Source organism: Suncus etruscus, chromosome 10 (genome assembly GCF_024139225.1).
Source record: "Suncus etruscus isolate mSunEtr1 chromosome 10, mSunEtr1.pri.cur, whole genome shotgun sequence".
In the NCBI taxonomy this organism is placed as follows: Eukaryota; Metazoa; Chordata; class Mammalia; order Eulipotyphla; family Soricidae; genus Suncus; species Suncus etruscus.
In genome coordinates, this window is record NC_064857.1 from 35,781,810 (window position 1) to 35,795,224 (window position 13,415).

General features: G+C 45.9%; 1 protein-coding gene and 1 non-coding gene across 2 annotated transcripts; one reads left to right on the top strand and one right to left on the bottom strand.

Moving 5' to 3' along the window:
- Positions 1-160: 160 nt before the first annotated feature.
- Positions 161-11,909, bottom strand: ILF2 (interleukin enhancer binding factor 2). Its single transcript, XM_049782290.1, has 14 exons — positions 11,831-11,909; positions 11,511-11,570; positions 10,183-10,225; positions 9,631-9,735; positions 8,813-8,890; positions 8,247-8,349; positions 6,879-6,944; positions 4,149-4,265; positions 3,617-3,695; positions 3,160-3,247; positions 2,584-2,645; positions 1,259-1,373; positions 867-957; positions 161-767 (listed from the first exon to the last, which is right to left on the bottom strand). Exons 1-14 carry the CDS (start codon positions 11,833-11,835, stop codon positions 607-609), a joined length of 1,173 nt encoding a protein of 390 aa, XP_049638247.1. The 5' UTR covers positions 11,836-11,909; the 3' UTR covers positions 161-606.
- Positions 11,910-12,244: 335 nt separating this feature from the next.
- Positions 12,245-12,316, top strand: TRNAM-CAU (transfer RNA methionine (anticodon CAU)). The gene has a single exon. It is a non-coding gene; the product is annotated as a tRNA-Met (tRNA).
- Positions 12,317-13,415: the final 1,099 nt, after the last annotated feature.

Genomic DNA, 13,415 nt, shown 5'->3' on the forward strand with positions numbered 1-13,415 from the left:
AGGTAAATTTTGGGGGCATGCTTGGGGATTGAGCCCCCATCTTTAACATTCACCCCCAATTTTTGAGTTTGCACTGGCTTGACTATAGCAACAGTGTTGCTCAAACCATTTCATTTCAATAAATGCTTTAAATTGTATCACAGTTTACACCAGATACAGAAAGGTTCCAAGTCTTTGTATTTTTATTCAAATACAGTTTCAAATTATTAGACGCTCATTTTCAACATAAGACAAAAAAAAGGTGTCAGATGGCAAAAAAAATAACAAAAAAACACCAGAGCAAAAGCCCTAATAGGGATTACAATTATTTGTTGGGGGGGGGGGGGGGGTTTCCAGACACTAACAATTCACCACATTTTAACAACTCAAATTTACTGCTGAGCAGTTTCCAGGAGCTGAAGACCCTAGAACTTTAAAAGCAGTCGTTGCCTCACTTCACTGAGCACACATTAATAGGGATGTCTGGTGACTAAGCCAGTATCAGCTCAAGTCTCCCTTCCCTGTCTCACCTATCTCTTGGAAATGCCTCCACAGAAAGCCCATTGGCAGTGTAGGCTCCAGTCTGCCCCTTGGAAGAATGAAATGGGGGGTGTGTAGAGGGGATGGTCACTCCTGAGTCTCCATGCTTTCTTCCTCTTCTCCTTGAGGTGGTTCTTCTGTGTTCTCCTCCTCCTCCTCACCTTCCTTCTTCTCTGGTGGCTTCTCATAGGCCTTTTCTGAAGGTGTCACTATTACTCCATCCCAGGTAGATATTTCAGAAGCAAGATCTGAAGCAACATGGAAGACAAAAGGGTGACTCTGGTCAACCCTACCAAGAAGATAGAAATACTTAGAACTCAATAATGTAGACCGTAGAGCTTACTTACAGCTAGCATCGCCTTCTTGGCCCAAAATCTTCCGAAAACCACCATGTGAAAGGATTCGGACTAGAGTCTGAGCCGTGTAGCACACCATATCCTAGGACAGCAAAGTGAGGATAGATGAGCAAAGAAAGAACCTCATCGAACACTATCATGAAAAGAAGTTTTGGGTGTTTTTCTTTCTTTTCTCTTTTGGCTTTTGGACCACATGGAAGTGCTCAGGGCTTATTCCTGTGTTTGCAATGCTGGGGATTGAACCTGGTCTGCACACATGCAAGGCAAATTCTTTACTGATTTCCGTCTTACAGCCACAGAAACAATTTAATTTCAAGACTCACATCTGAGAACCCCTTAATCCCTGCCCTCCCTCAAGGACAGCCCCCTAAGCCATCTCAGACCTGCTGCTCCAGAGTCATGACAGTGTGTACTCGGAAGTTTCCACTCTCACAGGGGTCGGTGATCCCCACAGAGCCCGGCAAGAACAGTCCTGCAGCCAGGATCTGCAAACATCGCCTGAAATAAAGTCAGAAAGTAAAAACACACACATGGTTAGTATAATTTGCACATGATGCTCTAAGTAAAATAAACACATGCATACCTCATTTTATCACACTTAGCAAGGGTTTGTTTTGGTCTTTTTGTCATACCAGGCAGTGCTTAGGGGACCAGAGGGGATTCCAGGAATCAAATCCAGATCAGCTACATGCAAGGTAAACATCCTACCTGCTCTACTTAATACACTAGCCCCAACAGACTTATTTTAACTGTTTTTCTTTTGAGGGGCTAAAGAGATAGTACAGGTAAGGGGGGTGCCTTGCATGCACCTAATGTTCAATCATACATCCCATATGGCACCTCAAGACTTGATTCCTAAGTGCAGAGCCAGAGTAACCCGTGAATACCACCAGATGAGTAACCCAACCATGTTCGGGGTTTTTTTGGTTTTTTTTTTGTTTGTTTGTTTTGGTTTTTTTTTGGGCCACACCCATTTGATGCTCAGGGGCTACTCCTGCCTGGCTAAGCGTTCAGAAATTGCCCCTGGCTTGGGGGGACCATATGGGACGCCGGGAGATCGAACTGTGGTCCTTCCTTGGCTAGCACTTGCAAGGCAGACACCTTACCTCTAGCGCCACCTCGCCGCCCCATCCAACCATGTTTTAACGATTGAACCTGGGCATCCTGCATACAAGCAGTTGCTCCAATTCTTTGAGCCACTTCCCTGGTCCTCACATTTTTATGTGATGCTAGAAATGAAACCAAAGGCCTGACAGATGCAAGGCATGTCCTACAAACAGCCACACCTCCAGCCCCATACACTACATGCACTTTACTGTGATACTTCATTGCAATGACCTGAAATTGATTATGAGGCATGCTATTAACATTTTTTAAAAAGCAGGACCAGTAAGATAGTACAGTGGTAGGAGGCTTGCCTAGAACATGGCCAGCGACCAACCAGATTTACTCCATGGAATCCCATATGGTACCCAGAGCCCCCATCAGGAATGATCCCTGAACACAGAATAAGGAGTAAGCCCTGAACCCCACTTGGTGTGGTCCAAAACAAAAAGAAAAAAATTCTGGTAACACGGTCCAGTGATAAGTGCATACCTTGTATACATGAGGCCTGCATTCAATCCCCAGTACCACAAAACAAATACGAACAAAAAGGTCACATAAGACAGCTTATACCCAGAGCAAAACTTAAAGACAAATGTCATACCTGTATGCCACATTTAGGGCCAAAGGTTGCCTGGTGGGGTTATTCATTACAGCATAGTGTCCCTGAAAAAACAATGCAATAAGTAGGTCACCAAATGGCAATTCTGTCATCCAACAAACAATCTAGCCAAAATGTTCAAAATTTTGAAACAACTGTTCATTCAGTAAAAATAAAACGCCAACATTAATGAAAGGGGTTGAGGGAAAGCTTTGTTTATGGGTCACACCCCAGAGCACTCGGGTCATTCCTGACAGGCCTAGGGGTCTATATAAGATGCCAGGGATGAAACTCAGGTTGGCCGTGTGCAAGGCAAATGCCCTACAGACTGTGCTATCACTCTGGGCCCTGAGGACAGGTATTACAATTCAGACCAAATTAATCATTCATTTCAATAAATACTCTTAAAAAAATAAAAGGTAACGAAAGTGATAGTCTGAGTCTGTTAATTCCCTGTTTGCTAATGAGGTATCTGTTCTACTTTACTTGACATTACTAGACTTTAGGATCTTTCTGTCAATTTTAAAGTGAATACAGTTAAAGGATGATCAGCTTCTCCAAATGCCTCTTTTTACTTACTAGTAGGTCAAGGATCCAGGGTGTGAGGGGTTCAAAGCCAGGGAAACGAATCCTCAGGTCCTTCAGCAGCCTAATAAGAACTTTAACCCTGACAGTAAGAAGAAACTAAGGATTAAAACTAGTAATTAGGGGCTGGAGAGATAGCATGAAGGTAGGGCGTTTGCCTTGCATGCAGAAGGACGGTGGTTCGAATCCTGGCGATTTCTGATTGTAGAACCAGGAAGAACCCCTGAGCGCTGCTGGGTGATCCAAAAACCAAAAACCTAGTAATTACTTCCCAACAGCTGACATTTAGAGCTGGCCCTTTCTAAAATAACATGGTCTCTTGCATGCCATTTAAATCTAAATTAAGGTAATAATGAAAATCTAAACAGACCACAGCCCAAAGCTCCCGTCATAAAAAGTAGGAGGGTATCAACGCCTTTCACTGTAGTAAGTGACGTTAAAAGGTACTCACGTGGATTGTGAAGCATTTTCTTCAAACCATCGGGCATGTCGGATGGCTGCTAAGGCACTCTGTAACACTTTGATATCCACTAGAGACAAGCAAGACAGGACAAGATGAAACATTCCTACTAAAAAGCTTTCCATTCTCCTGCTACAGTCCCCAAACATAGGACAATTAATTCCATAAACTAGCCCATGTTCTGGTCTGGAAGGTGACAACATCAAGTCACTGTCCAAAAATCACTATTTCTCCCCAAACCAAACCTAGAAATATACCGCATAATTTTCACCAAAAGCCAAATCCTCCCCACCCTTAAAACCTATTTTCTCAGTCTCTTGTCAAGTCTTCAAACTGCTTTCCTAGCCACCCTGTCTGATAATTTAACCAGGAAGGTAGCAAAACTCTTTAAGTGTAAGTGCAAATTTTTGAGAAACTTTGGTCCCACAGCTTCATTTAGCAACAGGCTAAGAAAACTGAATAGTAACACTAAACTATATTTTGCATTTCCCTCAATTTCCTAGCAGTGCAAAACAAAACTAACAGTGGAGTTCGGGGTCCAGTTTCCGGAGATTGGGTGGCACTGTTGTAATGAGAATCTTAACCGTAGCATCAGAAGAACTGATTTCAAAGCCAGTTTCATTTGTCAGCATGGTCAAAACTGAAAGAAAAGAAAATTCAAAATGTTATACTTCCATTAGATGACCAAATTAAATCCAGGGTGCAGATGAGTATGTGAATATAGATTTAAAAATAAAAAAAAAAAGGGCCCGGAGAGATAGCACAGCGGCGTTTGCCTTGCAAGCAGCCGATCCAGGACCTAAGGTGGTTAGTTCGAATCCCGGTGTCCCATATGGTCCCCCGTGCCTGCCAGGAGCTATTTCTGAGCAGACAGCCAGGAGTAACCCCTGAGCACCGCCGGGTGTGGCCCAAAAACCAAAAAATAAATAAATAAATAAATAAATAAATAAATAAATAAATAAATAAATAAAAACACAAAGCACATGAAGGGGCCATCCAGTGAGATAGTACAGTGGGTAAGTCCAGTGGATAAGGTGCTTGCCTTGCATGCAGCTATCCTGGGCTTGGTCCTTGGCACCCCAGGAGTGATGCCTGAGAGCAGAACCAGGATTAAGGCTTAAGCACTATCAGTTATGGACATTAGAACCCAACAAAACTGTCAAAACAGGTAACATGCTTGCCTTGTACAAAACCAACTTGTTTAATTCCCAGCACCCCATATGGTTCCTCCCAGCACTGCCTAGATCCCTGTGTGCAGACAGGAATAAGCCCTGAGCACAGTTGTGTCACAAAAAAAAAAAAAAAAAAAGAACACCACCAAGTGCCAGAGACTGAGTATTGTATGATTCCCTGGGCAGTGCCAGGTGCAATCCCCAAGCACTACCTAGAAGTAATCCCCAAGCATGCTAGATATGGTCCCAAAACAACACCCCTTCCCCATCAACAATAAAACAAAATACTAAGTGTTGAGAAAGAGATGATACAGGAGGCAAGCTGCTTGTTACATGCAGTCAACCCAGCACTACATATGGGTCACTACTGAGCACAGTGCCCCTGAGCATCCATGGGTGTGTCCCAAAAGCCCAAACTAACCGTGCAGAGGATTGGAGAAAAAGGAGACCTGATACGCTGCTCGTGGACAGACCTGAGTTCAATCCCCTGCATCCCATATGGTCCCCTGAGCTGGCCAGGAGTAATTTCTGAGCACAGAGCCAGGAGTAATCCAAGTGCTGCTGGATGTGACCCCAAAAAAGAAAACTACAGAGGTTCCTATAAAATCAGAATATAATCAAGCAATTCCCCTTCCGGGGTTCAAGTGGCAACACACATCTAGCAATAAGACGGTGGGGTTGCTTCCCAGAACTAGATGGCATCTAGCACCTCCAGGTGTGGCCCCTATATAATCCTAACCTTCATTTCAGCACTATTCATGACAGCCAAGATAGGGCCCCAGTGATGGCTCAAAAGGCTAGTGCAGATGTTTTACACGCAGGAGTCCCAGGTTTAATCCTCAGCACTCAGACCCTGAATGTTGCTAGCAACATCTAATTACTGCAAAGTGTGGCCGAAAAATATTCAAAATAGCCAAGATAGGCTCTGGAGAAATACTAAAGCATAATAAAGGCATTTGGAGGGGGGGGTGATTTCCACACCCAGCAGTGCTCAGGGATTCCTCCTGCCTCTATGCTCAGAAGTCGCTTCTGGCAGGCTCGGGGGACCATATCAGATGTAGCGATTTGAACCACCATCCTTCTGCATGCAAGGCAATCGCCCTACTTCTATGCTATCTCTCCGGCCCAAGGCACTTATCTTCCCACCCCCCTCCAGTTTTTGGGTCACACCAGAGGCACTCAGGCGTTACTCCTGGTCCTGTGCTCAGAAGTCAATACTGGCAGGCACAGGGGACCATATGGGATTCCGGGATTCCAACCACCATCTGTTTGAATCAGCTTCATGCAAGGCAAACACCCTACTCTGTGCTATCTCTCCAGCCCCAAGGCACTTAACTTGCATGACGCCGACCTGAGTTTGATTCCTGGCATCACTGGAAATGGCTCAAAACCAAAAATAAACAAATCTGACCAATAAAATCCTGCATCCATACTTCCATCTATTTTTTTTTTTTTTTTTTTTTTGGTTTTTGGGTCACACCCGGCAGTGCTCAGGGGTTACTCCTGGCTGTCTGCTCAGAAATAGCTCCTGGCAGGCACGGGGGACCATATGGGACACCGGGATTCGAACCAACCACCTTTGGTCCTGCTTGCAAGGCAAACACCGCTGTGCTATCTCTCCGGGCCCACTTCCATCTATCTTAAACCAGCTTTGATAATAGTGTGCTTGGACCAGAACAATATTACAGCAAGTAGAGCATATGACCAACCCAGGTCTGAACCCCTGGCACCACATATGAGCCCCTGAGCCACTAGGAGCGATCCCTGAGCACTGAGCTCAGAGTCAGGATTGCCAGGTGTGGCTCCCACCAAAAAACTGTGCTCACAATCACAGGACTGGTTTTTTTTTTTTTTTTTTTTTTTTTGGTTTTTGGGCCACACCTGGTAACGCTCAGGGGTTACTCCTGGCTATGCGCTCAGAAGTCGCTCCTGGCTTGGGGGACCATATGGGACGCCGGGGGATCGAACCGCGGTCCGTCTCCTAGGCTAGCGCAGGTAAGGCAGGCACCTTACCTCCAGCGCCACCGCCCGGCCCCACAGGACTGGTTTTTATGACCACCAACACATATTCTGCAACAAACCTTCAGAAGGATCTTGTGCTCTTAGACTTTCCACAACTTTGTTTCCTAGGGCAGCAACAGCTTCCACTGGATTGAGAGAAAGGAAATAATACATTTAGTTATTGATGAGACTTTGCATACATCTCTATGCTATTTTCATGATTCCCATCTCATATTCAAGGATGGAGCAAGAGCATGTAAAAGAGTATAAGCATTGGAGGAACCTGAGAGATAGTATAGTGGTAAAGCACTTGTTTTGTACAAGGCTGACTGGGGTTCAAACCCTGGTACCCCAATGATCTTAACCCGCCAGGAGTGATCGATCCCTGAGCACTATCAGGTGTGCCACCATGCCCAAGAGTAGGCATTCTGTGCTCAGAGAGATAGCACAGCGGCGTTTGCTTTGCAAGCAGCTGATCCCAGGACCAAAGGTGGTTGGTTCGAATCCCGGTATCCCATATGGTCCCCTGTGCCTGCCAGGAGCTATTTCTGAGCAGACAGCCAGGAGTAACCCCTGAGCACTGCCGGGTGTGACCCAAAAACCAAAAAAAAAAAAGAGGCATTCTACAGGGGACACTAATATGCAAGAATGACAGTAATTAGAAGGCAAAGGGCATAAGATATGTCCTCCTATAGCCACAACCTTCTAATGGGGCCAGGTAGTCAGGGGTAAGGTACCTGCCTGGCACGCAATAGATCTGGGGTTTGGGGCCGGGAAGGTGGCGCTAGAGGTAAGGTGTCTGCCTTACAAGCACTAGCCAAGGAACAGACCGAGTTCGATCCCCCAGCGTCCCATATGGTCCCCCCAAGCCAGGGGTGATTTCTGAGCACATAGCCAGGAGTAACCCCTGAGCGTCAAATGGGTGTGGCCCAAAAACAAAACAAAAAAAAAAAAAACACAGAAAAAAAAATAGATCTGGGGTTCAATGCCTGAACCACAGATAGTTTCAAGTACTGCTAGGAAAGACCCGAGCACAGAGCTAGGAGTAAGTCCTAATATGGCTCAAAAACAAAAAGGCATAAACCAAATACCAAAACAACAACAGAAACCACAATCTTCTAAACAACGAATACCATTTTAGGGTCACAAGAATATAGGTGCTATCCTGTGTTTAGCTGGAGAATGGTCAGTAGCATCCTTGTCTTTGATGCCAAAACCCTCAAAGCATCTCCCATCTCCATTAACATACTACCAATAGCATGTAGAAGGCAAACTCACCCTCAAGTGAAAAAATAAAAGACATATCTTTCAGTTGGTACCTTATGCCAAAACATTTCAAACTAATTCCTTAGATCCAGAAACTTTGTACATCAAATCCATAAGCATCAACATAACTGTGTTATGTTACCCAAGCTGCAACCCCCAGCCCCCACACCCAGTACACTTACGTGTAGGCAGGATCTTCAGGATCACCACTAGATCAGCTACATTGTGCCCTGTGGTCATGGTTCCCTTTTTGTAGGATCCCACCTGTCGGACTTCTTCAATTTGCTATTGAGATTTCAGAGGGAAAAAAAAAAAAACAAGGGTCAGGAGTACATGATTTATGTGCAGGAGCCTCCAATTAGAACTCTCACAGATCCCTAAGTGATCTATTCCCAACCCAGAGACCCCACACCCATTCCCCAAATGAAAAGCAAAAAGATTACCTCATTCTATTCAGAACTCTATTGATAAACACAACTGCTTTTTATACAGGCTTGAAAGTAGCTGAGATCAAAAACACATGAGCCCCCGCCCCCCCACAAAAAAAAAAAAAAAAAAACACACACATAAAAAGCAATAGCTAGTTGCTATTGCCGAGATACAACATCCAGCTGTATTTTCCCATTTCAGATTTGGCTCTGGCCAACCGACAATTTAAGAGTAAGAGCTGAGGAACCAAGTCCATAGAACCAAGGCAACCGAGGCTTGCCCTTTTCGAAACCCAAATCATTAGATCATCAGAACTCACCACTTCAAAGGTCCCTGGAGCCACAATCAAATTGTCAATCACATTGTTTATTTTTGTCACTAGGGAGAGAATAGAGGCCTGGAAAATAGAATGAATCAAAAATACTGTTAGCTGAACAATTTCTTTATTTTTTTCTTCTTTTTTTGGTTTTTGGGCCATACCCGGTGATGCTCAGGGGTTACTCCTAGCTATGCTCTCAGAAATCACCCGACTTGGGGGACCATATGGGACACTAGGAGATTAAACCACGGTCCGTCCTAGGTTAGCACATGCAAAGCAAATGCCCTACCACTTGTGCCACCGCTCTGACCCCTAACTGAACTATTTCAAACAACCCCCCAGGATCCATTTCATAGAAGCTGCACCAGGATAGACATGGGAGCATGATAACAGGTTACCTATAAGCCTTGAACATGGAAAAACTTTCTGAATTTAAGGAGAAATTCCTTAATTAAAGTATAAGAAGGGCCCGGAGAGATAGCACAGCGGCGTTTGCCTTGCAAGCAGCCGATCCAGGACCAAAGGTGGTTGGTTCGAATCCCAGTGTCCCATATGGTCCCCCGTGCCTGCCAGGAGCTATTTCTGAGCAGGCAGCCAGGAGTAACCCCTGAGCACTGCCGGGTGTGGCCCAAAAACAAAAACAACACAAAATAAAGTATAAGAAACTGCAACCTGTTTATATATTCATCTGGTGATCTCTCTACTGACAACTGAAACTGAAGAATATTAAAATCTTCCTAGAGTTTAGGTTTGAAAACAGTAATTTCAATTTTTGTAGCTTTCACGAGAAAACAAAAAACATATATACACATACATACCTGTTCAGCAGAATTAGGGGCAAGGTCCTGATTTCTCTTCAGCAAGGCCTCACTGAAGGATGTTTCATCAGGCGCTGGTTTGACCCGGGGAAAAGCCATTTCACACTAAACCAGAAACAAACAACTATACAACACTTGCCAAAAATAATCCACAGGAAAGGAGTTTGCTTTGCTTATTTTTTTAAGTTTTGAGTTTTTGAGCTATATCCATGGATGTTCAGAGCTTCCTGGCTGTGCTCATTTCCACAGAGGATCTGTGACTACCCTGAGCTAAAAGTGTTTTTTGTAGCTACTGAAGAAAATGTGAAACTCTGAAAAGCTTAATCTTGTTTTAACTCAGGAAATTCTAAAAAGGACCCAACTTGAAGAAACTTTCTTGTCCCCTGTACATGAACCAGAGACTATTCTTATGGAGGACGACAATCCTGTCCCCACCCACCATTCCTCATTTCAACTCGCACTCCAAAAAACCCTGAATCCTGTCTTCACGGCCTGAAGGTGTGAAAATGGTGTCCCATCTGTGTATAAGGCCCTTGTGCCTTTGGTACTCACCAAATAGAAATCAAATGGGATGTGCGGCACAAAGGGTCGGAACCTAGAACAAAACAAAACCCATCACTTGCACAGTGGACTCAAACTGAAGCAGGACAAAAACTTCTGATCTCCTGAGGCACAGAAATAACACAAATAGCTGAATGTCTGTATATCAAACATAAACAGAGAACAAAACAATCCCCAGGGCTGGAGAGATAGCATGGAGGTAAGGCGTTTTCTTTCATGTAGAAGGACGGTGGTTCGAATCCCGGCATCCCATATGGTCCCCTGTGCCTGCCAGGGGCGATTTCTGAGCGTAGAGTCAGGAGTAACCCCTGAGCCTCCCAGGTATGACCCAAACCCCCCGAAAAACCAAAAACAATCCCCATCACTTGCACAGGAGAAATAGATTGATGAAGCTGGCCAGCAGGGAACAAATACCTGCACATGAAACAAATACCTGTTTTATACATGACAGAGAAATACGGATACATGTATGTGATGTGAAGTGGCACAGAAGGAAGTACACGCCCGCCTATTTTATGGCATAAAAATGAGAGGACTATAGCCATGTGATCACACATGTGGCATAGAAACATCTATGTGACAGAATCATCCCCATCACTCGCACAATTTAAGTGATGAAAGCTTATATATGGTATAGAAACGCCTACTACGTTACCTATACATCATATAAAACACTAATCTAAAACATCCTACACGAACACCTGGGTACCACATAGGAGGACCTATCGCCTACGTTACATCCAGAAATACCTCCTGTCTACTCATCACATAAAAACCCCGCCGTGTGTCTGTGCAAAAACGGCCCCCTCCACGAGCAGAACAGGAGCCCCCAAGGGTCACCACCCAAGTGGGCTGCCAGAGGGAAGCAAATCTGTGCCAGAGGAGCTGAGCTCCGCTCTGTACAGATTTCCAACAGGGGGATCGGTAAGCGGACCCCGAGGACTCTGAGCATGCATGCATGCATGGCCTGCATCCTCAGCATCTGGGCCTGCATGCATGTCCTGCGTCCTCAACATCTGGGCACGCATGCATGGCCTGCACCCTCAACATCTGGGCATGCATGCATAGTCTGCACCCTCAGCATCTGGGCATGCGTGCATGGCCTGCATCCTCAGCATCTGGGCCTGCATGCATGGCTTGCATCCTCAGCATCTGGGCATACATGCATGCATGGCCTTCACCCTGAGCATCTAGGCATGCATGCACAGTCTGCACCCTCAGCATCTGGGCACTCGTGCCTGCATGGCCTTATCCTCAGCAGCTCACACGCGTCCACACCGCAGGCTCCTTGCAAGTAGGAGACCGAAGCCGACACTCACCCTCCGCCCGGGCCGCCTCTCGACCCGAATCGCCCTCCACGTCCTCGGCCTCGATCGCCCCTGCGGGAAGGCAAGGCGATAAGGAGAGGTCGCTGGCGTTCACGTCCTCCAGGGGACGCCCCCAGAACCCCGAGATCCAGCCCGGCCGCCCGCCCCTCCCCCTCGATCCGGCCCCACCCCCACTCGGGGCCTCCGCGCCCCGGCGCCCCCCGACCGCCCGGACCACGCGCCCAGACCCCGGCCCGAGGGCAGACCTCCCGCTTCCCCAGTCCGCGCCGGGATCCCCCCAAAAACCCTGCGGGAACAATCCCCAGCCTCACCTCATGGTGCCCCGCACGCCTAACAATAGAGCCCGCACCAACAAGCAGCCGACCAACCGACCCCTCGCTCCGAGGAGCCACGACCGGAAAGGCGGCTCGCCGGCACGTCCCAACAACGCCCGACGCGATTGGCTCCCGCCCAGTCCGCCGCGCACGCCGATTGGTCCCAGGCAAGCCAGCGGACCGATCAAAACTGGCAATGGTGTCGGGGCTCGGCCAATGAAAAGCGAGTATCTAGTCTCGGGGGCGGGGTTGGTTTTGAAGAAAGCAAAGGCCTCCTCCGCTCGGGACCCCACGAGTACTGTACAGGTATTCTTCGACTCAGACGCTAGGTGGCGCTAGTGCAAGATAGCAGGCTGTACACTCTACTAAAGAAAGTTCTTGAGGTCATATAATAAGCGGCTTTCAGCGGGTAGCAGAGTGGCGCAGCGGAAGCGTGCTGGGCCCATAACCCAGAGGTCGATGGATCGAAACCATCCTCTGCTAGCTGGAGGTTTCTTTTCTTTCTTTCACTACTAGCCAGTTTGTTATTTGATATTCTTCAGTAAATGCAGACTAGATATTTTATTCTCTGCTTAGAATGTTATTTGTAATGAAAGATTCATTCAACTAAATATGTCATTTGTAATGAAAGCCAATGTAAGGGGAAACACCCACTAGTCTCACCTTTTGGAAGCTGCCCGAATTCACCCCCTGCAAGTGAAATTAGAACATCATATAACTTGATTTAGTAGTCTAATTTTATGGGGTACTTTTCAACATTCTCATGCGAGAATAATTATATTCTCGCAATAATTATTGCGAGGCAATAATTATATTCCATTAACAACAGCATTTCCTGCACAGTGAAATAATATTGCAGTTATTATATCTTTTTTGTTTCCTTCCAGTGCTAGGGTCTAACCTCACGCATGCAACTGACTTTTTTTTTTTACATGCCACTATATACCACATTTTTTCTTGAGGAATTCAGGTTTTCTCTCTCTTAGACACTTAGACACATGAGACCGATTTATTTTGAGATCAGTGTGGGGCCAATGTGAAATTAGTGTCAGATTAAAGTTGGTCATGAAGGATTGTGAGTGCTTGTCTCTTGGTCAAAGGCATCTACTTGCATCTACTTATCTTGGAGAGGCTTAGGGAAATATGTAGACAGAATTAAAATTCCATGTATATGTCAACTCCACACTGACATAGTTACTAAATTAACAATCCTTTATTTATTTATTTATTTATTTATGTATTGGTTTTTGGGCCACACCCGGTGATGCTCAGGGATTACTCCTGGCTCTGTGCTCAGAAATCGCTCCTGATTTGGGGGACCATATGGGACACTGGGGGATCGAACCGCGGTCCATCCTAGGTCAGCACGTACAAGGCAAATGCTGTACTGCTTGCGCCACCGCTCCAGCCCCTAGATTTACTATTTCTAATGATATTTATTCTTTTTTTGACTCTTCAATAATTTATCAAAAATAACATTCCTCTGCTTAAGAATTAGTATCTTGGGGCCGGAGAGATAGCATGGAGGTAAGGCGTTTGCCTTTCATGCAGAAGGTCATCGGTTCGAATCCCGGGGCCCCAT